The sequence below is a fragment of the Aythya ferina genome (assembly GCF_964211825.1).
Source record: "Aythya ferina genome assembly, chromosome: 8".
NCBI classification, from domain to species: domain Eukaryota; kingdom Metazoa; phylum Chordata; class Aves; order Anseriformes; family Anatidae; genus Aythya; species Aythya ferina.
In genome coordinates this window covers 18,883,996-18,909,194 of record NC_140304.1, presented here as the reverse complement: position 1 = coordinate 18,909,194, position 25,199 = coordinate 18,883,996, and the positions used below count along the sequence as shown (strand labels likewise).

At 37.8% G+C, this 25,199-nt stretch overlaps 2 protein-coding genes across 4 annotated transcripts; one reads left to right on the top strand and one right to left on the bottom strand.

The window, feature by feature from the left end:
- The first annotated feature begins 106 nt into the window (after positions 1-106).
- Positions 107-22,370, top strand: SPATA1 (spermatogenesis associated 1). Of its 3 annotated transcripts, none has more exons than XM_084527592.1 (14): positions 107-1,196; positions 1,938-2,044; positions 5,972-6,089; positions 8,145-8,198; positions 8,294-8,618; positions 8,726-8,974; positions 10,717-10,861; positions 11,009-11,069; positions 11,994-12,111; positions 12,971-13,096; positions 14,942-15,111; positions 16,726-16,824; positions 17,776-17,872; positions 22,155-22,370. In XM_084527592.1, the coding sequence occupies exons 1-14, from the start codon at positions 1,161-1,163 to the stop codon at positions 22,262-22,264; spliced, it is 1,815 nt and encodes a 604-aa protein (XP_084383718.1). In that variant the 5' UTR covers positions 107-1,160; the 3' UTR covers positions 22,265-22,370. The 3 variants fall into 3 exon arrangements, with proteins under 3 accessions (XP_084383718.1, XP_084383717.1, XP_084383719.1); XM_084527591.1 differs by having other exon boundaries at positions 12,932-13,096; XM_084527593.1 differs by lacking the exon at positions 12,971-13,096.
- CTBS (chitobiase) lies at positions 19,346-25,153 on the bottom strand. Its single transcript, XM_084527594.1, has 7 exons — positions 24,962-25,153; positions 24,566-24,704; positions 23,327-23,535; positions 22,381-22,552; positions 21,412-21,509; positions 20,537-20,698; positions 19,346-20,095 (listed from the first exon to the last, which is right to left on the bottom strand). The coding sequence occupies exons 1-7, from the start codon at positions 25,091-25,093 to the stop codon at positions 19,910-19,912; spliced, it is 1,098 nt and encodes a 365-aa protein (XP_084383720.1). The 5' UTR covers positions 25,094-25,153; the 3' UTR covers positions 19,346-19,909.
- Positions 25,154-25,199: the final 46 nt, after the last annotated feature.

The window sequence follows — 25,199 nt, the reverse complement described above, 5'->3', positions numbered from 1 at the left end:
TGGGGAGCGAGAAGCACCGGGGGCTGCCCGCAGGGTGCCGGCTCGGGGCCCGCCGGGGAGCTGGGTGCCAGCCGCACCCCTGCGGGGACCACCGCTAGTCCGGCCTGTGCGGCTGGGGCGGCGTCGCTGAGGTGTCCGGGTGTCTGCGGAGAGACCCTGCGGTCCGGGAAACAAACAAAATATATATGCTTATCTATTTACGTGTACAATGGATTCTATGAGAAAGTAATGTTCTGTCTAAGGTGGCAAGTCTTAGTGATAGTATCAAGCCAAATACGAGCACGAAACTGATGTTTAGAACTAACAAATGATGTTGTTAGCTTTACTTTTGTGAACTTGTTTGGCTCTTGACTACAGTCTAGGAGGAGCTCAATATTCTCTGCAGAGAGCACCCAAGAGTGACCACCAAGCCTGGAATGGCATAGGTGGCACATAGCGGTACAAAGTGCGACGTCTTGCCTATGTGTACGGAATACAGGGAGGAACCTGGGCTGTAACCTGCCTCATCTTTGCTTGGGAGTAACCGAGGAGAAGTGATAGGAAGGTCTAGTCAGGCCATTGCTGAGATCTCATTGTTCCCATAGCAGTGTTAGGGCAGAGCCCAGGTAGTTTATGGAAGGGTTTCTCTGATGCGGTTGCCTGCCACCACCAAGTTTCCGTGGCGTGCTGTGTTTGGGTAGTGCAATGTGGAATGTTCCGTGCATGGGTGTCTTGACTTCAGCTCACAAGAACTGTCCCTTTGTCAAAGATAAATCCAGACCCTGCAAGAATCCCATTTTGGATCTTTAGGTTCACAGAAAAAACATGCAGAAAGTTATATACAGCTGAAGTACTTCTATGGAAGGACAGAAGTGTTAAGAGGAAGTACTCCAGGGCAGCTCTGTTGGAGCTGCAAGGCAGTGATTTAGCAAGTCACCAAGTTACTTAGGTGACACTGCTTGTGTAGAAAGGTGTGGCAGAGTCTGTTTGTCTACAGCGAGCTGGGAGACAGCACAGTGACAGCTCTGAGACTTCCATAAATGGAAAGAAGATAATAAAAGAAATTAATAGAGTAACTTCTTCAGTGACAGATTGTCATGAAACTCATTCTCAAATAATGTTTCAGTCAAAAAGAAAATTAGCCCATCTGGCACTCACTGTGATCACATACAGCGACCGGTATGTCATTCAGTCAAATGAGACCTCAGACATCCCAGGTGAGAGTTTATATACTTTTGCATAGCAATTTTTTTATATTTCTTAAATAAAAATTAAAAAATATATGTTAAAGTGGCTGCCACTGTACTGTATCTAGGAGATCTGAGAGGAAGAATGTACATTTAGCCTAGTATGTATAAAAATTCTGCTTTTCTAGTTTAGTATCTGAACAGCTGAAGAAATACTTAATACAGCTTTATTTGCATGGCTTCCAGTTATTGGCAGTGCTTTTCAGAAGTGTGTATCATCCTTCTCAATACCATTTGATTTCCACTAACAATAACAAGACCCCAGCATGAAGAGTCCCACAATGACCACTGGTTCGAACACAGTCTTAGTAAACTATTCAGAGCAGGCTTAGCTTTTCTTGTAGATGTTTCCAAGTGCACTTCTGTGCTCCGAGGTCATTAATATTATTGACTGTCAGAAATACTTTGATATTATTTTATTGCTTGTGCTTTCTGCTATGTTTGCATCAAGCTTTTATGGCGTAGCAGTTCTTAGGAGGTGAAACAAGGTAGGCTTTTAGCTGAAGTATTCTTGTATGCATGACATATGCTCCAGAGGAATGACTGTTTTTTCTTAAGCTATATCTGTTGCTAACGCATTGACATACAGCAGGGAGCACAGGCTCTCTTTTTGCTCATTTCAATTGTTAAGCTTGTTCTGATGTGATTTATTTCTATGCTGTCAGCTGGCATTCAATCACAAATTGTTATGATAATCTGTTCTTTATTTAGCTGGTGGAGCTCCATGTTTTTTATGTCCCAGAGGAAGTGTGGAACTTCAAGCTGAATACAGTTCCTGTGGCTCTTACTAGCAAGTTCATCTCAGCTGGATTTATAAGGTGAGTATAGTCTTAGGCCCAAATGTGATAACACCTATAAAATACTTACCTGGTATCACCTTCATATTGTCCTTCAGTCATTTAGTCTAGCTGTTGCATAATTACATCTGTCAGAAAATATTCTTCTCTAATCATCTCCAGAGGGTAAGTGGTGCCCATGTCTCTTTGGGCTGTATCAGGCCAGTGCCGCCCTTGATCTGAACCGCTGTAATGCACTTTTCCAGAGCGCTGCTAGTATTGCTGCAGAACGATTCATGTTGTAAAATCAGTCATATTTTTTTCTGTTTCCTTGAGCCTGATTATGAAAATCTTCAATTCTTTTCCACAGTGGGCCAACTTTGAGATAGAGTGGCTCAATGAAAATGGGAAAGCCTGTCACTGAGCCATAGATCTAAAACAGAAACATTATGTCCATGCAATTGCCAGCATATCTTCTTTCTTCTTCTACAATATTTCTGAAAGGTTGTCTACAACACATGCTATGTGGGCTCTCAGGTAGCTGTCAGCACTTTGTGGAAAACTACCCAAAGGGCCAAACTTGGCACAGAGAGCTGCAGTTTTTATCTTTGATAACTTTAGAAGTTTGGTTCATACACCTAAATGCTTGACTCACAAAACCTGTGTGTATTTGGTAAGGTAATAATTTACAGAAAAAAAAATAATAATAATGTAAAGATGTGTGTTGAAACTGGGGTTTTATATGCATCTCATTTGCTTCTGTGCAAAGCTTGTCAGCTTAAACTGTAGGTTTTAACTCACTTAAATTTATGCTTGTATTGTCCCCGTAAGACAATATATCATGTAGCTGAAAAAATTGACAGCAGCTGGATGTAAGCATTTATGGAAGAATGCATTCGTTCTTGCAGCTTTTTTTTGTTGTTCTTGAAAGACTGCACAAAACCAGATAAAGTAAGTTCATGCATCTATTCTGTTTGCTGTACTTGTCACCAGCAGAGGTGCAAAATACGTAGCTGGATGGTAACTTTAAATTGTTTCATGTGACTAGACATCAGTCACTGCCTGTTGCTCTCAGGTGTAAGTTTATTTTGCTAAGACTCAGTTCTGAGACATCAACTTAAATTAGGATTCATACTGATTGCAATGGGTTTTATTGCTCAAGAAAGACATGCATCTGTTAGAGTGCATCCAGAGAAGGGACATAGAAATGATCAGCGGGCTCAGGCACCTCTTCTGTGAAGACAGGTGGAGATAGTTGAGGTTGTTCAGCCTGGAAAGGAGAAGGCTCTGGGGAGACCTTATTATAGCCTTTCAGTACTTAATGGGGTCTTTTAAGATCAGGAAAGGCTTTTTACCAGAGCCTGTAGTCATAGGACAAGGGGTAATGGTTTTAAACTTAAAGAGGGCAGATTTAAATAGATACTAGGAAGAAATTCTTCACAGTGAAGATGGTGAGGGACTGGAACAGGTTGCCCAAAGAAATTGTGGGCGGTCAATCTGGTAAGGACTTCGGGCAACGTGATCTAGTGAAAGGTGTCCCTGCCCATGTCAGAGGAGTTGCACTATATAATCTTTAATGGTCCCTTCCAACCCGAACCATTCTGTGATTCTATTATTCCATGCCTGGATGGGTAATTTTTGCTTGCTAATGAGTGTTAGGTAATTAATTATTCTGTGGGTGCTATGCAGTGTTGCAGCGCATTAACATTAACAATAACTAACACTGGGCCAGTGTATCACTATCTTTAAAAACAAAATACATTTTAAGAATCTTCTCTTCTTTTAACCTGAGTGAACAGCAGCCTTGCTGCTACTAACCATGTCTGGATGTTGTTGATAGCACCATCCATCCAGCTTGGCAGTCCTAGTACTCTGTGAGTCAGCTGAACAAAGGATTCCTCGATGTAAATACAGGCCACTTCCATTAATCATGAAATTAGAGGAAAATATTAAGTACGTAATCATCTGCAGCCCTGGGTTCTTGTTCCCATGAACTTGATTTCTCAGCCTCTGTGATCTTTTATTTACTCCTCATTCCTCACCACAGAACCCATACTTTTGTTACTTCTAGATGAGATTGCTGCAATGAACTCTAGTTTGCATTACTTTTAAAGGAACACCCTGAAGCGAATGACTGGATGTGACTAGTCTTCTGTTGGCCCGTGGCAACAACCAAGGAATATGTTATTATATGTTCCTAGCAGCTGCTCTAGCAAACAATTTTCAGATAAATTTCTGTTGTGCATTTCAGGTTCTGTGTACCTAAATGATTTTCTCCGGTGATACATCCTCATAGCTACATAGATGTTTTCCCTGCTGCTCATATGTACCTTAGATTCAAATTTCTTTGCTGGTTTGGAAGGGTGTGAAGGACGTGCAGTTTTAGAATTGCTACTGAAAAAGCTTGCATTTATTGGGTTTCAGAAAACAGTTCAAGGGACTTCTCTGTGCCTTCTCTGTGGCATAAGCTTGAAAAAATTATGGTGAATGAGATATAGTTGAATTACAGATCATCTCTCTTATCAGATAAGACCCTGGAAGGATGTGTATTGAATTATGTATCCATCTTTCACGTATTTCTTTATACACTTGAAATAAATAGATGACATTAGGACTAACATCTGTAGCCAGTGTGGGCAAAAAGCGTATGGCAAAGAAATAAACAGAAGTTAAATGCTCAGGGACCAAGCAGCGAGGCCTAGACGTGTCTACTCCGCACACTGCTTGGCTTCGGTATCCCTCTGTCCCATGCCTTTCCCCAAGACAGAATTACGACCTTAGGGAGGAGGGTCCTCTAAGTCCCAAGTGTGTGAAATAATGCAAGGAAAGCATTATAGCCCACTGAAATACAGTTTTTATCAGAAAAAAATGGGGTATTTCACATATCTGGGGTATGAAATGAAGGCTTATGAGGCCATGTGAGTGTGCAAACCCTTTTAGGTTAATGGTGAAGACCTGCCCAAGTTGAAGGGACAGCATGACCTTGTCCATACTAGTTACTGACAATGGCATGTGCCATGCTATGTGCCCCAAGCTATGTCTCTGCATTGTTTGAAGAATGATAGCTGGCCTGGGCCAAAACCCTGCGAGGTAGTGTACTTACACTTAAGCAGCGTGGGTGATTAACAGTCTCAGGCCTGAGTTTGTTCCCTGGTTTATTTTAAATGACAGCATAGGAGCAATCAGAACAGTTTATGTTGAGATACAGAGCTTTTGTGTGACTCTTGAACATTCGATTTTATTCTGCGGAGATGCTTTAGTCTATGATGATTTTTATTCTGAGCTTATGACTTTGATATTTGCGTGCTTTCCAGAAGCAGATTAAACGATGTCATTCATGTTTGTGTCAGCTCTCTCATCCCCAAACTATGGTAAAAATGTTCACACTACAGTATTTGGTTTTGATTTAAAACACATTTGCATGTACGCATGCACACACCCTGCTTACAAATTTGTGTTCGAGAAAACAAAACCAAAGGAATGTGCTTGGCAGTTAAAAGTAGAGCGTGATGAAGCCTCCTTACTGCTTGAAGGAGTATGTTCTACAGTCCTGGCCTGGCTCTCTGAAACTCTGTCACCTGGACGGAAATGCATGACTGTAGTTTACAACATAATTGTACATGAATTATGTAATTCATCTGTAGATGAGCAAGAGTCTTTTTCAAATTTCAGGTACTTTCATATTCTCCCTTTGTTTGGGATTCCTAAAACATAAATATTGCTACCTAATGATACGGCAGCCTTTGTAATGCGGTCTGCCATAGTGTGATACAATGTTCTGACTCTACCACACCAAAAATCTCTGACCTATCTGTAATTGGGTTCCATTCCAGGAAATAGTTCATAGTTCCCTTTTTTGTTCATTCTTGCCATACAAGCCAGCATTTATATAGCATAATCTTCCCCCTCTTACTAACTAGCCAACGTTATTTGATCTTGCAGATGTATTAATGAATAACAACATTCTAGGGTGTCTCCTCACATCACATTAAGAGCGCTACGGGAGAAGCTTGGAGAATACCTGGGTGGAGTTGCAGTTGCAGATAAATTCAAATTTTTAAAATGCATTGGGAAAAAACTAGCAGTGGTAAGTTGATTTTTTTATTATTCTTTAGTGCTGTTCTGCTTTATAATACAAACTACAGATCTAGTCCTTGTGGATTTGAAAATATCACAAGAAAATAGAGATGAATTTAGGTGCACACTTATTATTTGTTTTGAATCATGTTGGAGAAGGAGCTCTTGTCAGAACATCTACTTCCCCAAATACAAATGCACAGCTGGATAGGTATATTAGAAACGTCCTTTAAAGCATCAGATGTAATTAGTTGCCATTCAGTGGAAAGATGCAAGCTTTGATAGGACAGTAAATTAAATATGACAATTCTAGTTGCATTAAAAAAATCCCCTGAGGTCATTATTGTCAGGACATGATTAGGAATATGGCACTTGAAGAATTTGCACTGGGAGCTGAGTAAGCCAGAATTCCTGTAAATGGTCCTGCTGTGACATGTCCAATAGCCTTTAAAGATCAGTCTCTGAATGAAAGCTTCTCTGATGTACATTTCTGTTCCATGAATCAGTCCAGTAATAGAGCCTGAGGAGGTTTATGTAATCAAAAAACTGCATCTCTGAATCATAACTGTTCCTTGGTCTGATTCTCTATATGCTTAGCTATCTTACACACTATAAAGATTAAATAAATCTGAAAATCAGACTGATTGAAAGTGCATTTGTGTAATAGACAAAGATTTAAGTGATATACAGAAGATTTTTTTCTCCTGTTTTTCATGGATTTCCAAATACAAGGCAGAAAATTGGTGTTGTTTTTTATTTCATTTGTAGACAATATCACTAAAATTGCCTGTGCAGAAAACTAGGAAAAGCAGGTAGAGAAACATAGACAGGAATTTAAAGACTGTGATGCAATCTAAATCTGACAAGATATGCAAGTCTTCAAAAAAAAAAAAAAAAAAAAAAGATGTTTTTAACTGGATGATAGTGAGATGGTAGATTTTCTTCCCCACTGATAGTTCTGAGATAAATGGATAAAATTTCAAGCTCCCTTGAGAATAGCAGGAATTTAATAAAGTATTTTGCGTTTAATAGTAGATGAAATACATTAGTAGATACAAGTGAAGATTTTTAGAAACAAATTAAAGATATAATTTTAATTTGGGGGATTTAGTGCTGCTTGATATGTGTTTTGTGATAAAGGGTAATGTAAGCAAGCAAATAACTCGTTTATTTGTTGTTTAGGGTCGTGGTAACCTAATTGAATTAAATCTCCATGACCAAATATTTGTTGAGTTTGTGTTTTTTTTCTCAGTGTCCTGTTTCACAACACTGACAATGTAAACAGTACTAAGAGCTGTAGCCTGCTTGCAAGTGAGGGTCTTTAAATGAAAAACATAAACCAAAACCAAGTTCATTTGCTCTTCCTTTTCTTTCACATAGCCCATGTCTCTAAGTGTGAATCGATGTCATTGTGTGGCCATTATTGAGAGCAGCTTTTGGCCCCATGTTTACTCCAATTTCATTACTTAAATGTAAACTCAGATTATTATTATTTTCTACTGGAACACATCTTTCAAATATACATTGATTATCGTAGATTTTGTATTTTAGGATGACTGTTGAAATCTGAAAGTGTATATCACAAAAAGAATAGCAAGATGATAAGTACTAGATGACATAGGACAGTCATAGATTTTTTTTCTCTATATACATCAAATATTTTGTGATGTTTTGTTAGATTAATAGAGAAAATTATGTTAGACTCATCATCTCTATTCAGATTTGACTTGAAACAACTTCTGGCAAAGGCAGTGTAAGATTTTGTTCTGCTGTGATTGTTAGATCAGGTCCTTTGAACCACAGGAGAAAGTGCAAAGGATAAAGAAGTGTATTCAGTACATCCATATACTTTTGTGTGTCTGATTTAAATTTTGAAAAATAGACAAAGTAGTTTCAGTGCTATGTTGGAAAATAGAACAGCATTCTATGTTCCTTCTTCCCCATCAAGCTATTACAGAAGAAAAATGTTGTATGTAAAGATGATAATAGAATACATAAATTAAGTGACAACATTATTGTTAAGAAAGTATTTTACTGTTTACACTTCTGTTCTTTATCTTCTAAGGTAAAAGCAAAGCAAGAAACAGAACTGGAACTGAAGTCATTTGCTCCCCCTTATGTATGTATTTTATGGCTTTTAAGCTATCATTTTCAGAAGCTTTTTATGTTGGTAGTTTCTTCTTTTGTGTCTGGTTAATATACTGCATATTTTAGGCACTGTATCCTGAATTATATTTATTACCTGGAGTGGAATACTTTGAAGATGTTTATCCGTTATCATCATCAACTAAACAAAGATGCCACTTTAATGCAGAAGCTAATAGGTATGGTCATGGATCGAGACTACCCAATCTTCCCCAGCAAAGTGAAAAAAGCAGACCATTTTTAGAAAGCATACAGAGCAGTCATCAGCTAGAAAATAAGGAAGTGCACAGTCCTGCAGAATGGACTGATAAAGAATCTGTTCCAGTTTTGAACACAAATCATGAGCAAGACTACAACAGGACTGCATTAAAACAGACACAATTCAGAGTGAAAGGTAAGTTTAACAAAGATCGCAAAGAAGAGTGATGGAGTAAAATAACTATTATGGTTAACATTTACAATAAAATAATATTTTTTTGTCTCAAATCAATTATTATGCAGATCAAAATGGATCCAGTGGATCTCTCTTCACACCAAGTCATTCAAATTCTACAGATCGAGGGTCTGGAAAGAGCTATATGCTGTTACAGAAATCCCAGCAAAACCACCATAGCAAAGATCAAGAAGAGCATAATACTCCGAAGAGGAATGACAAAGCCAAAGGAAATGCTCTTACTCTTCACATAAACCACAGTAATGAACAACGCCAGACTAACCAACCACACCAAAATCGCATGAAATACCAAACAGGTACACTGTTTATTGTCATCTTGGTGCTAAGCCAAAATTTTTAGAAAGTTGGCAGAGTAAAGCTAAGTTTAAAAAAAATCTGTAGTTGCAACGTAAGTTGGAATATTGCTGTTAGAACAGTATTCTAATTTTTAAAATAATATCTTTCAAAGAACCATAGTTTTTACTTTGGATGAGTCATTCATTATAATTATGTACTGTTGTAGGGAAGCACTTTAATATAGTCAATGCCTTTGTCTGATCTTATTTATATGGAAGCAAATTACTGAGCAGCTGCTGTAAAGATTGGAAGATAAGGATCCCATAATTCAACATCAATTTTAAATGAAAAAAAAAAAACTGATCAGGAAATTGGGGAATGCAATTTATTCACTTCAACTTCCATGGTTATCTTATGCATACCTACATTACTAATGAAAAGAAAGTGCTTCCTCCCCTCCTTCCTATATACTGCTGATTTATTTATGTACTATTGAACAGTGGCATTCCTAAAACTGAGAGGTAAGAGTATTCTTTGAACAGATTACAGTGAAACTGTTAGAAAAGAATGGAGAGGTTTAAAGAACACACAAACTAGCTAATAATTCTGTGCCAAAATAGAAAATGTAGTTTGAAAGACATCTGTTAACTACTACTTCCTTTAAAATGAAGTATCTTAGGGATACTGGGGGCCAAGTCCTGAACAGTTCTCTAGTGTTCTTAATATTGCTAAATTTCTAGTAATTACAAATAAAGAAATGACTGAAGCATTTAAATTGGATTGACCACTGTTAAATTAGCATCAAAATGATAACATAAAATGTTTTTCAGGAAATACTTTTGAAAGACAAATCTTAATATTTGAGTATAATTTTACATTAATTGTAAAGGGGATGACCCTTGTTCTACTGCAAATTTCTAATGAGGAATTATTAAATGAGGCAATATTAATTTTTTCATACATATGGGCACCTTATTGATTTTCTGGATATCCAGTACTTTGAGTAAGAAAACAAAAAATGTGATATTGTGATCTTAGATGTGTCTGAAGAGTGTACTAGAAAAGCCTTCACTGATGACTTTTCCATAATTTCAATTTCCATTGATAATCTGTCAAAACTAGCTTTGTCCCTCTATCATCATGTTAACTGAAGCCTGAGACCATATATATATATATATATATATGTATGTATATCTAATATAATATATATAATACATATATGCATATATATGGGCATATTTATACAATTGAGAAGTTTTCCAGAACTTTATTTTGAATGATGAGGGATGTAGAATTTTGTAATTTAAAGTACAGGCAAATTCTGTCATCAGTTTTCTTTTGAAATGTTTAGCCTGTATAATTTAAAGGAGATAACATTCAAATGCAAAACATTTTGCTGTCACTTTCTTTGCTGGCTCCAGTTTGTAGGAGATCTCCAGGGTCTCAAAGGCAGAAAATGTTAGAGAATTATTTTAGGAAAGGAGAAATAATTAAATGATTTCATTACCTGTTGTCACGTTTCCTCTACTCGTTACCAGAATTAGTTAGATACAAATTCTTGAAACAGAAGTAGATTTTTTCCCCCTTATTTCTTTCCTCTGTTATTCAGAAAACCTTTCGTTACCCCAGATGTAATCCTATTTATTGTATTGACTCACTGAATTTCTAATACAGGCTGGAAAGTTCAGGTGTTGACAGTCAAAAAAAGTGTAAATCTTGTGAGTGTAATCTGTGTATTTTGATCATCGTTATCCTGTCACAGAACTAAACACCAAACTCCTAGTTACAAACATGGAAAATAATGACCACAAAAAAGATACCAAACTAAAAAGAGACAGAACACGGGATTCTGGAAATCTTGAAATATTAGAAGATCAAACCACAGAATATATAGACAGAAACCAAAGGTTAGTAAATGGTAATTCTGATAAAAGAATGGATAATAATAATGACAAAAAACTGATTTTACATACTTCAAATAAATGAAAGAAAATGGAAAAATAAAACAATATCATTGCATGAATTTTCACTTGCTTCTTTGAATTTCTCTTTAGTTTGCTGCAGTACAGAACTAGCAAGTCTGTAACTGGTCCTGGTGAAAAACTGGATAATCAGGTATGTTTTTCAGGATAGCATATTCTTTTTAATGTGGAGCAATAAATATAGTCCTCCACCTAGAAACTGACTAATTTTGTAAGACAGGTAACTCATTAGAAATACGAAACATGCAATGTAGATTTTAGAGTAATTGAGCAAAGTTAATTTATGCAATGCTGCTTTGGAGATTTGCTAATGATAAATCAGCTGTATATCTAAACAATGATAAATCAGAAGCTATACCTCTGGTTATCATTTAATAGGAACTATGTATGTTGTATCTTTCTCAGTCTTATTAACATCAGCCTTTTTAAATTTATTTTTTACAGTTTCTTGACAGCAGCATTGTATTGGCTGTATCAGTGATGTTTTTATAATTTAAGATTTATCCCATAGGAAATATGAGTCTTATATGGGATAAATCCTAATCTCAAGTAAAACTTCTGAGAAAAAAAAAAATTATTTAAAACATACATACGGTATAGTCATAGTATCTGAATAAGAACATGTTAGGAAGACAGAGCGCCCACATGCCGTCATACAGCATAACCACTGTCACTACTGTCATCTGTGAGCTATTATAAACTTTGGTTTAGAAATGAGCAATCCAGCTTTTGTTAATCAATATGCCTGACAGCAGTTTTCAGGCCGGTCATTCTTGGTCTTACATGGGAGTGTCAGTAGTCTGTGGAGTTACAGACATGGACAAGAATATTTAGCAATAGTCTGTCTTTTGGTCCATGTATTATCTTCTGCAATTTCAGTGTTCTGATGCTGTTTGCAGATGTCCATCTGTTTGGAAGTTTGTAATGAATAAAAGAGATTATATTCAGAGTTCCAATACATCCTCCCCATTCACTCAGACCACTTTCAAAGCATGTTTAATGTGACTGTTCAGGGTTATAAATTATGTACATGTAGTTTTGTCTTTTGACCCTCTAGGAAGATGAGAACAAGCAAAACAATTCTACTTGTCCAAAAGAACATATTTCACCTCCTAGTCTGCCTTTTCTGTCACTTTCTGTAAACCCAGCTCAGGTTCCTGCATTTCAGGCAGAAAGTAAGTATGTGCTTCCAAGAAATGCGTGGGGAGTTAACATTTAATCAAGACTGAACAGTTGATGAAGACAGAAATACTTTATGAAAGAATTTGTACATATATTTATTCCCAGGATTGTTAAAAATTTTAATTTGTATTTGGAAAATTGCAGGCATCTAATGTTGCCTGAGTTGTTCATAGAGTATGGCAGAAGTTCCCATTGTTAGAAGATTGGTCTCATGGACTTGGGTGTGGAAGGAGAAAAGGAGGGAGTTTAGGGGGAAATACTGTTGGCTCACGTGAGAATGAAGCAAAGATGCTAACTTGCAGAGGATCCTCAGCTAGTGTGTAGCAGAATAGTGAAAAGGGAGGTGACTGACTTGTTGCAGTCTAGTTAAAAGTTTGAGCTATTACAGGCTTATTAACACCTATATAGGCTTATTGACGCCTATAGTTTAAAGAAAGATTTATATCACAAAGTATTTTGAAGCAAGAAGAAATCCTCTGGAGGCTTTTTTCGCTTGATGTTGCAAGAGTTTTCAGTTTATGCTATATACATCTGAATAGATTCTGAAGCTGATTCTACTGACATGCTGCCTAGGCATTTAAAAGTGTGTTTACTTGTTTGTGTGTGTGTATAAATGCCTGGATGCATGCTGGGATTCTCATTTTCTTCTAATGTGTCAGCCATTTCCAAAAGTCAGGAATAGTTTATATTCTGAAAAAAGTCAGAATAGTTTATTAAAATAGAAGAATTCCTACTGCCTGTTCTGACAGAGTTCTTGGCATGATTTATGACGGGTGCATTACAAAAATTTTGATTGATCCTTCCTACTTACAGTATCCAGATGCTTGATAAATATAATTATAATATCTTTAGAAAACAAGATGGTAGAACAATTGGAACAAATGAAGAAAGACAGAAGGCACATGGAAAAAAATAGAGAAGAACTTGTCAAAAAAGCTAAAGGGCTACTGGAACAAAATAAGCTGAGGAGATGCCATGGTACATTTTTAATTTATTTTGGAGTTTGGAATGATTGAGAAACACTGAAACTAATGTGAAAATGTTTGTCTCTTTGTCAGTGAGCTTAATTACAGAGAGTGCAGTTGGCTAAGCAGTAGCTATGAGAAGACTTATTTGTGTAATAATACGGTAGAAAAGTTGAAAAGTCTCCTTCTACTTTTTTTTTTTTTTTTTTGGGGTGCAGTTTTGTAAGTCTAAAAATATGCTGGCTTTTATAAACTGTCCAAGTTTTTTCCTGTGTATATACAGCACCCAAAGAGCTATTACTGGCCATTTTGCTGTTTGAGCCTTGAGACAATTGACATACTCTAAAATTGCCTATAGTTGGTGCTTACTGAGGTTTTACTGTGTTAACAGGGCTTATGTTCCAATTGCCAACATAGTATTTTTTTATTTCTAATAATATCTAATAATTCAGCACATGGCATGAAGGTAGAAGCCTTTCACGGCAAGCTTGACAAACCTTGTTTTTTAACAAAGGGAGTATTTAATTGAAATCTCACTCAGATTTTCTTTGTAAAATTATTTTCAAGTTTATACTTAAGCTATCCTCCTGATGTCACATTCCAGTTATACAGAGATGAGATTTAATTACATTGACATTTTGAGAGCACTCTTTGTACATAAATACAGCTGAATCACTGGCAATCTCAACTATTATCTGTAGCTTTGTCAAAAGGAGAAGACATGCCAATTCTCCCAGTTATTCTCTGAGGGCATGGCTACACTGTGCTCTGCAGTGGAGTGAAGTTGTATCTTAAAAAGGGAACTTGGCCACTTGAAGGAGTGAATCTGCAGTAGCGTGGAGCTGCAACGCAAGCTATGTTACCCTGCTGAGATTAAGTCCTGAACTGCTCTTATGTTGTCTTAAATTATGCTGTTCAGTTAGGTAAATAAAAGGTTATTTCACAAGAATTTAAACAGCTTCTGCAGGTTCTTTCAGGAGTATTTGTACCTCTGAATTATTTTAATGAGACTGTACAATTTCAGAAGTGAATGCATTCACAAACATGCTTCTTCCCAAGGTATGAAGGGAAGAGCATATTCTGGAGGCCCAGCAATAGTCCATATTTAATTTCATCTGAGGATTGCTGTGCTGATGGTCACTCTTGGTTACATGCTGTATAGTGCTCCAACAGCCGGGCTTTTCTTTCTTTCTTTTTTTTTTTTTTTTGGGGGGGGGGGGAGTAAGTTTTTAAGGAGCAGTTATCCTGCTTTCTTAAAATGTGTCTGGAAAAAAGGAGTAATTTAAGATACATCACAGAGTAACAAATGTATGTGGCAATAAGACTGCCACACCACATATGGGATATGTATGTGCCAGCCACTGATAACACATAACAACATAGCTCAAGGAATCATGGTTAAATTTTAAGTAAGTGTTTCTCATGATCTTGGGACTTCTGATCAAAATTTCTGGCTGTGCAGAGCTCAAATTCTGCATAAAGACATTAATGCTGCTGCTACAAGGAGGCTGTGGACTTCGGACTGGTGAGCACCAGCCTTAACAGGTCTGGAGCACCTGTGCAGCTGAAGGCTGCAGAACTGCCAGGCCAAATGAAATTCGGGGTTTGGACCTTGTGTTTTGTCTCAGTAGACAGAGAGAACCTTATGCTGCAGGTGATTGTGTGAAAATTCTACTGCATGTATAGAGAATGTCATTTGAAAAAGATTTTCGTGATTTTTTTTAAGAAACCTACTGCTAATGTTTAATGTGTGCGTTGGCCAAATGAGTCTTGTGAGATCGGTATCATCATTTCTGTCTTCAAGAGACCTTAGAATAAGATGAATGAGACCAAACTGTATTACTGTTTTCCTTTGTAGTTCGTGAGGAATGGAAAAAGAAATACTTTGAAACTAAGAAGGCTACGGCTTCACTGGAGGATGTTTTAAACAAACTGCAACAAGATTTGGAGCTTTACCACCAGAAATTACTCTTGCAATTAGAAGCCAGAGATAGCCGAAAACAACTGAACAGTAAGACAAACTTGAAGGTATGTACCTAAACTATTTTTTTTACACAATTTACTTTTTTTGTAAAAAAACATAAATGAAACTAACAAATTCATCATTGATGACTTCTAAACTAGCTTTAATAGCCAAGTATCTCTCAATCATCCAAGGTGTGGCCACTACAGAATTACCACATTCCATTCTTCTCAAAAAGACTGAAGAAATGCTTGAGTCTAAGCATTTTAATCTTTCTGCTTTGTGTTTGTACAATACCTTCTCATTACAAACTCCCCTTTTGTTTCATATGATTAATGAATTGTTCAGTTCTACATTATTCTCATCTAAAATTTCATGTACAGAGGTGATGAATTCTAATTGTTTTTGGGGAAGAGGCACCTCTGAAGCTCTTGGAGTGGTTACACCTGAATTATTGTGCAACTGTGAGTCTTGTGTTACATTGCTGGTGTCAAATTAGGGGAAGTTCAAAGAGGAATTAAAAAAAAAAAAAAAAAAAGATAAAAGGGGAAAACACCCTTCCCAAGAGTTACAGCTGCTGTTTTTTTAAAATGTATTCATAGAAGCAAGTCTAGTTGCAAATCTGAAGCTAGACTACGAAATTTATAAGCTGGTGGAAGTACATGTAGTGTGTTATGCTTGTACCTGAAAGGGGGGAGACAATCTAAGATTGTACATTATATACAACTGTGGATTATTTGAGATAATGTATCTAAAATATAAGAATATGAAGTGTTCATATTACATTTCTATTACGAGCTACGTTCAAGTATGTTAATGCTTCTTTTTGGGTGTCAGGGTTTTTAGACCTCCTTGGCAGGGCACAAGGTGCCTCTGTACAAAGGATGTGCATAACTTCAAATGCAGTTATGTATTGGCTAGCATGCAGAGATGAGAGACAGGACTTAATGAGCTATGAGGCTCATTAAGGAGAACTGTGATCTCCACCCCTCACAAGTAAGGTGAGGAATTGCTGCTGGCCAGTCAGGCAGGAAGAGCTGGGTGCTGGGGCTCCAGGGAGCAGATCCTGCTGCTGCTGAGCTCTGTCCTCCACCAGCTTTGTCCACGCTGGTGACTGAATGCAATGACGGGTCATTCCTTCGGAGCCCCCAGCTTGTCCGACTGTCCAGCCTGCTTTTTTTCTTTGTGACTGTGTACCTTTCCACGTTTTCTCTGTGGTTTCAACCAGGAAGCTAGGGTTTCTGTAGTGTAGCAATCTTATCAACAAGTAAGTGTACTGCCTAGGGGAGAAAGTGATGCTAAGTCCGTGAGAAAAAATATATATATATATTTGAAGCGTGCCTTTTTATTTTATGTGGGGGGTAGTTGTAAAAGTTAATTGCAAAACAACTTCCTGTTAACTCAGGAGATCGGATCTGGACTTCAGCTTCCCAAAGAGGGAGTGGAAGAACTTCCACACCTAGGGGAAGTGGAAGGGCTGGATGGTTGTTGAGGAGAGCTGCCCTCTGTTGGGGAGCAGACTGGTTGCAGAACGAGATGCCAGGCAAGCACTGAAGACTGTAAGAGAGTCGAAGAGCTGGAAAGAGTTTAGAGAATTGTTTCTGAGTGGTGAAGTAATACTGAATGAATGAAGAGATATCTTAATGCTCAACTAAAGTTTTTGTTGTTGTTTCATACAGAATAACAAAATCATCCAGATTACTACAGTGCAGCATGAACTCGATCAACTGAGGAGGAAGCTGGATGATACAAAAATGAAGCTCATAATAGAAATTAAGGTACTCTGCATTTATCCTAGTTATAAAGTGTCAAAATCTTACATGGTATAAATTAATCTTTCTAAATATTAGATAATTTAAATCATAGAATCGCTTGGGTTAGAAATGACCTTAAAGACCATCTCATTCCAAGCCCCTGCCATATTCAAGGCTGCTGCCCACTAGATCAGGCTGCCCAGGGCCTCATCCAACCTGGTCTTGAACACCTCCAGGTGTTCAAAATACATTTGTTGTACAGTTCTTATTTTCAAGTTTCATGGTATTAGTTATCATAATTTAGCATTTGAGCCAAATTACTCTGGAGAATTAGTTCATAGGATTATTTTTGAATGTATGGCATTCAAGTACTTACTTACATTTTCAAGGTACTATGTTGCAATCTTTTTCATGAAATGCCTATTCCACTCTGATGGTAATTGAAGGAGCATACTAGGCGACATACTGGTGAGTTGCACACCATAGCTAAGAAAAAAACAAAAAAGGTATAAAGGAAAAAAAAGGAGGGAATGGTTCTCCGAGCAGACAGCAGTTCTCTTCACCTGCTTTATTCCATACCATTGCTACCTGTGGCTTCCTTAGAAAGGAAGGTGATGATACAGGGCTTCACGCTGGATAGACACTTAGATATGAATGTTTGAAACCTGAGTCTTCTGCATCAAACAGATTGCCCGTGATCCTGTTTACTGTCTAACCTAGGGTGGGTACACTTCCTCCATTGTATAACAAGGAATGAAAAGAACAATGAATTCCATGGTTGTCTCTTAAAAGCACCAAGGCATAGTGCTAGAACTAAGCTATCTAATTAGACATGTAAGATTTCAAAGATGAAAGATGTATCGTGTATTCAGCAATCCTGTATAAAATTCAGTCTTAGTTACATAAATTCATATGCATGTCAACTCCAAAAGCTTCATTAAATTACAATTCCTTAAATGACTGGTTCTTCTGCAGATGAGAAAGCAGGCAGCATCTGATTTACGAGCACTGAGAGCAGAACTGACACAGAAGAAGATTCATTCAGCTTTAATTCTCCAGTCTGGGAAATCAGGTATTTAAGAGGATGACTCAACTGTAACATCTGTAAAGTCTATAAAAGTCCTATAATGTATATATAAACTTGGAAATTCAGAGCATTTGTTTATATGTTCTTAAAGTTCTCTTTTAAAAAGACATTAACTGTTTAAATGTGGAATTTGTATACTAGCCCACTAGGGGACTGCATATCACATGTTCAAGTAGCTGATAAACATTTCACTAAGTTATTTTAAAAGTGCAAATTAGTCAATCATGCAATTTCAGTATGCTGATGTTCCTTCATTAACAAAATACCTATTAAGCACGTAAACCCATAATCTAAAACTTCCCATTCAGATTGTTGGAGCAGCTATTCAATTTTTTGATAAATGATTAAAATGCATCTTTTTTGGAACTCTAGCAAAAGTAATTTTTATTTAGCTATTTACTGAAGTCTATTTTTGTCATTACAAGTATACTTATCTATAAATTGGTGTATTATTACCTTTATTAATTATGGAAAAAAATCTCTAGTTCTTTCATATCTAGTTAGTTTTGTCTCCTCCCTCACAAAAAAGCTGCATCAACATTAGCTTTATTCTATAATTAGTGGAAGATGCAAGCTTTGTTTTGACTAAGTTCTAATGATGATCTTGGTGCTATTGCCAGTACTGTATGCTCTGCTTTTCTTTATGTTCATGCATGTGCATGTACTTACATAACAATTCTCTAAAAATAATCAGAAACTCTTCTCAGTCATTTTTTTCTAGATCTGTTTGCTACTTTGAAGTTCAAGATGTTATTACGTTAAGTAGAACAATAATGTGCTAGGAATTCATGTCAGCTAAAAAGCTGACAAAGCTGTATTTGTTACTGCAAGTGAAACCCTGACGGGAAATCAGTAATACTGGAAGAAACTTATGCCACTTCTCAGAGGACTGACTTCCAAATGTCTTGAGTCAAACCACCCTTTTTACAATTCATTTTTTAAACAGAGGATTTGCATAGATTTTAGTGTTAAGTATTAAATTTAGTATTAAAAGAACAACTGCTTTTGCTCATTTCAATAATGAATCCTGTGTCTTGTAGTTCATAATTGTTTTAAGACACAAGAGCAGGCAATTGGCTACTGGAAAATCCGAACCAACTTTTTTTAAAGTTAACTTTTTTGATGTCTCAATTTGGTCAAATATACCTATCTTGCAGTCTAGCATATAAACATAAATAGTATTTATGTCTTATAAATTCATCAGGTTTTCCACAAAAGCTACAGACTAGAATTCTAGTGGAGAGCCCTCTGATTTACCAAGGGAAAAAAAAAAAGGATGATGCAACCTTAGTAGGTTTCACCTGCTTTTCATCACCTGTAGTATCAAGCAGTCAGATGCTCAGATCTTCTCCTCGGCATCATCATGGTAGTGCTTCTGGTTCTGTGCTATTACTCTATGTTGGTTTCCCTGTAACTATTTAGCAAGAAAAAACAAAAACAGAAAACTGACTACATATGTCTAATTAAATAGTTTAATTAATGGAGTCACTTAAGCAGGGCATAGTTGCACTTCAGTCTGATTGTGAAACAGTTCTGAGAAACAATGTAGGCTGTAAACCACGGAACAAGTAATGCATAAACAGACAACACTTTATCAACCTTAACAAAAACAATGTTTTACTGAACAACAAAAAAGTCCTGTAGACAGCAGTCCATCTCTCCATGCATTAGGCAGCCTCAGCAGAGGACCGTTATTAGATGACCCCTGTAAATTCACTTGGTCTTACTTGTTACCAGATACGTTCTAAGTTGAAGCTTTAACCAACTTACTATGGTAGTGAAAAACTAAAAGGGTGATAAGTCTCTTAAAGAGCACTGCTGAAGCAATACTGGAACTTTATGAAGAATGAAGATACAGCTTTGCATACAAAATAACAAGGTGAATTTGACCAGCTCTCAAAGTTTTGATTGTAATCATGGTATGTTTATAAATAATTCTGTTACACATTATGTGTCATAATAAAAAAAAAAAATCTGATTTTCATAGTTCTATATCAAGTGATTCACAATTTTATGTACTTCTTACGGTGTCAAGGCTTGCCACATTGCTTCAGTTTGTTGTTCTGCTGCAGCTTCCCTGGAATAGTCAAGACTATTTCCATTCCACATGCCAATGCCCCTTAGGCCTCTGTTCTTCACATAGGCTGCTTTAAGAGAGATGCTGCGAGGGTCATCAAACCATACTTGGTGGAACTGACCAAGAGAATCCTACGAAAACACAAACACTTCTGTAGATAGGCTGATACTGACAGTAATATGATACATTAAAGTCTGTTGAGTTTTGCTTACACCTTCTATTCAGTGCAGCATCTATCTTAGTTTAGATCAGTCATCAACATCAGAAAACTGTAACAGTGAAGAATGAAGCTATAGGATTTCTTTGGCCAAAACACCCTTTTTGACATTACAAATTTCCCCTCAATAAGATTGTGGAGAAATGAAAACCTGTATTATGCCTGTAGCGTTCAGCCACTGCACCCCATTTTCAGAAGAAGAAATTCAAGAGATGAAAATCTGCCCATCCTTTACTACGTGAAAAAAAAATAGGAAACAAACTGAAAAATCTAACCCTGAAAACTTTATAATCAAAGAACTATGGTTCATAAACATGTCCACAACATGCATGGCATCTTGTAAAGGGAGACATACCTTGTATTCATAAAACGGAGACTTCTGTACCTCATCCCATAGCACCCCTGAAATAGAACTGTTCACTTGCTTCATTATTGCTCCGTAGGGGACCTGACGCCCTGCAGCATCACTGCACGGAGCCCCACGGAAAGGTATTTTGGAAAGGGAACAAACATGATCCTGGGGGGAAAAAAAAAAAGCAGAGTGCAGGAGTTTAACGTTACATAGATTTACTGAACTCCAAAATAGCAGTACAGCCAATAATAAAGTCACAAAACCCCCAAATCTTCAACTATCTGTGCTAGTCATGTTACTTCCAAACAGAAGTAAATTAAACAGATTTTGTTCAAATTGTAGTACCACAGGACTGGATTGTCGTCATTCAACCTACACATTTGTCTCATCTTTTCCCCTTCCACTTCTAATTCCTTACATTTTAATTCCTTACATTTTTCTTAAGTATAATGTTTTTTAAGACTCCATGATTTATCCATAAACTGCTGTACTTTAAGTCCTAGTTTTGCTATTGTTTGTTACACCTGATCTTTAAGCAGTGAGCTTAATCACTGTTGAGAAGGCAGGTAAAAGTGTCGTAGTGCCTTTAGATATCACCTCTTCCCGTACAGATAACATCTATAGCTCCTCAGTGAAATATGGTGCTTGGGTATATTATAGGGTTCAGGTTGCCCAGGGGGAGATAAAAAGCCCTGTTTGGTAACACACTGCTTATCAGTTATCAGCCAAAGAAAAGTCTTGAGTACCAGTTTTAAGCTCTTAACCATCAGACCACAGAATTTCCTAATCCACAAACAGGATCACTAACATGTAGCTGGCTCCTTCTAAGGAAAAAAAAGATTAACAGTATGACTGTAAATGAATAATCTTTATCTTACCTCAGATAAATTTAGGCAGACATAATCATAGCCATACCAGGGGACGCCCATCACAAGCTTCTTAGGATCAATGCCCATAGTAATGTACTCTTCATATCCTAGTTTTGTAGGAAATAAAATTACTTACTGCATTTTTCCATGTTTTATATTCTTTATATTTATATTTAAGTTCTTTACCTCCCACCCACAGTCCTATATTTGCTCTATTCACATCCTATAGATTTGCTCACACCTTCAGTTGTCTATAGCAGCTTTTGCGACAGTGCCAATAAGCACTGACATATTTACACTAATTCAAACTTCATCAGTAGGTATTTCTTAGAAAGCAAGGAAGACAAAACAAGACAAATCACTAAGAAAGCGCTGTTTTAATCAGGATTCATTCTCATTTGCCTCTCGGCTCACCTGTGCTGACAGCTCCTTGTGGGTCTATGTAGGAAAGCAAATCAGAGAACTGATCCAAATTCAAATTAACCTCCCTCTTGTCTTACTTTTAAGACTGTCAGTTCCCTAATCCAACTCACTGTGAATGTGCATGAACAGCTGTACCAGCCGAAAAGAAAGATGGGAATGCACACAAGAGACTGTTTAAACCCACATTTGCCAAAGGAAGCTACAGCTTCAAAGGGACCCGCACAGTTCACAAGGATGAGACAAATGTTGCAGGTTCTTTGCAAGCCCAGGCAGACACCTTTGCTTTGGCTGCCTTTTGTCATTCTAACAGTGTTTTTCACAATCATAAGGGCGAGACAACAACTTTACAAGTAGGAACACACAACTGCTAAAAGTCTATCCACCGTGTCTCATAGGGATCTGCAATACTGGTTTCCCACTAGAACAACACATTATTTGAGGCTACTAGAAAACCTCAATAAAACAAAAAACACATCTAAGAAAAGGCGATTGTTTCTAACCATTCATACAAACAAACAGCAATATTCCAATTCCTGAAGAGGCATCTGTCCTTACCAACTAAAGTCTGGAGGTAAGGAGCATTGGCTTTTGCAACACAATCGGTCCAGATCTGGCTCTGTTCATCATAAGACATCACAAATAAGAAATCACAGGCATCTGCAATCCCAGTGTAGTTGTAGCATCTTTTATCAATGCATGCAGGGGACCAAGCCACATCAAATGTTACCTGAAAGCAAAATGCATGTTAGTATCGTGTACAGCACTTAGGCACTCTTGATTTATGGTTACAGAGCTGTAACTTTTAAAGAGTATTTCCCTAAGGTTGCAGAATGTTCACATGGTGATACCAATGAAGTATATATGTATCAGCTGCTCAGCTGATAAAGCAAACATTAGGTAATAAGCTGCCATTGTTAGTGAATTCAAGGCCCAAGATGCTGTTTTCCTGAGTTATTTCACCATTTACCATATAATTTTAAAACACCAAAGAAATTGTAACATGAAAACCATCTGATCAAAAACAAGAAGCATGATGCAAACTTTTAAAACATCAATAACCAGCTTACGACAACATTAGGAAGCTTTTTCACCAGAAGGCCCTGCTTTGAAAGAGTCCTTAAGCCATACTAGTAACTGGCAGCTCCCCCAACAGGGCAGTAACACTGTACCTGCAAATCTCAACGAAACCCTTCTGCCATTTAAATTAATGTAAGTCAAAGAGAGTGATTTTTATGATAGAAATATATATATATGTATATATAGAGAGAGAGAGAGAGAGAGAAAGAGACTATATAGTCATATAGACTATATTGTGATATATATCATTTTATGATAGAAATATATATATATCATAGCTAACATTCATAATTAACCACTGATGATAGTATCATGCTTTAGATTTGGCATTTATTTTCATATTCATATGCTAAACAGCATTCTCAAAACTCCATATGTTTCATGAAGTTAAACTCAATGTTTGTATGAAGTACATTTTTATTACCTGTGATCCTGGAATCTCTCTGTGAAAAGCATCTGTAGTTTCTTTAACAAGCTCTGTCAACGCATAATATTCAGGGGAGGTTTCATTAACTTCTTGCTCTATATCTATATTAATTCCATCCATATACTGTTTTTTGGCAAGGTCCACCTGTTGGGATATCCAGGCTGCTCTTTTAGCAGGATCAACAATTTCCTTAAGAGGTACGTCACCTAGATAAGAGGTGTTCAAGAGTCAACGTAACATGTATTTGCATCACAATAAGGAGGAAAGATTTGTCTTTACCAAGCCAAGTAATATAACCAGAAAATAAAACATCCCCACAACTATAATGGCATCTACTTAATCCTGACACCATATGTGAAAAATAGAAAGGGCTTAATTTATTTTTTTTCCAAGCATAATTTTGAGAATCCATACCAGGAGAGATTACCAAACTTATTTGAGACAGTCTTTAAAACAAAGTTTCTTTTGGAATTTGTTTTCTACAGTTTTAAGCATCTCCTTCCTTCTACTTAATACTTTTAGCCACTCTAAGTTTCCTTCCTTGAAGTCAGTTGGCTTCCAGTATTTCCACGGAGCCAGAGACTGTGTCTTACTGCTCAAAATAAACATACTTTTACATTTAACCTTTGTTGTTCTCCACATTGTGGTCTTTGATTCTGTTTATGCCTCATCAAATCCAAGACCTGATTACAGAACATATGCATAGGTTGACCCAACGGACTTTGTCTTTCTAATCAGTATTTGTACACAAAGCTCCTGAGCATTCACATTTTCAAACTCCATCACGTCCTAGAACACAGGGATTAACTGAAGTGAAAAATACTAAAAATTGCTTACAATCCCTTTCCTTACCCTGTCTTTTGGGTATTGTGCATAACATCCAGAACACAGACCCAAATAACTGTCTTCTACAGCTTTACTCTTTCCTCCCTTCCTCGCAGCTCTCCTATGGCTGTGAAGCTCCGTTAGGGGAGATTTTATTTGGACATCACCAGAATGGTTTTGTTATTACTGTGACACAAGCCATCACTGGTTTTCTTTTTAATACCCTGCATACCAGCACATGCAAAATGCCAAGGTATTATAGCCCTGTGTGCATTATCCTCTTATTACTTAATCCTTACTTATTTTAACACTTCACATAGCTGTGGCTGTAAAACATCAAGGTATTCTAGTCCTATGCACGTTATGCTCCTATTTACTTAGAAATACCCATATTTTGATGAGTTAGCCCACCTTTTAGCACTACCCTGGCACCTTGGGAATGAGCGTAGCACATAAGCTCTGGATCATACTTCCCGAAAGCTGCCACAGTTGTAACTTTCGACCAGTCATAGGATTTCCAGGCATTCTTCCCCACATCGAACACAAAGACCTAGAGGCAGGAAGAAGTCGTCCCATCAGTTCCCAACCCTTCTCCACGGGACCCTTCTCAAGCTCTCCCTTCCCCACCCCTCACACGAAGCCCTATGGCGTGGCTGTGGCACTGCTGCAGGTGGCGAACTCACGGCCCAGAGCTGAATCAAGCCCCCTGGGTGCGCCCAGCGCGGCTAACCCCGCACCGGGGCAGCTCCCAGCACCGCAGCCTCCCTCCCCGCAGCCGGCCCTCCGGCCACGGCCAGCCTCGCCAACCTCGGGGCCGCCGGTGCCCGCGACGGGCTGACAGAGCCGCGGCTCTTGGCAGGGGCAGGCTGCGGCTCCGGGATCCCCCAGCAGCTGCAGAAGGCCGAGGGGCAGCAACCAACCGCCCCGCGGCCGCCCCATGCCTGCGGCCTCCGCTTCCGCGCCGCGCCCCGCGGCAGGGCGGGTCCGGCCGAGCAGCTCCGCCCCGGAGGCCGCGGGGCCGGGGCTGGGTCCGCGGTGAGAGGCC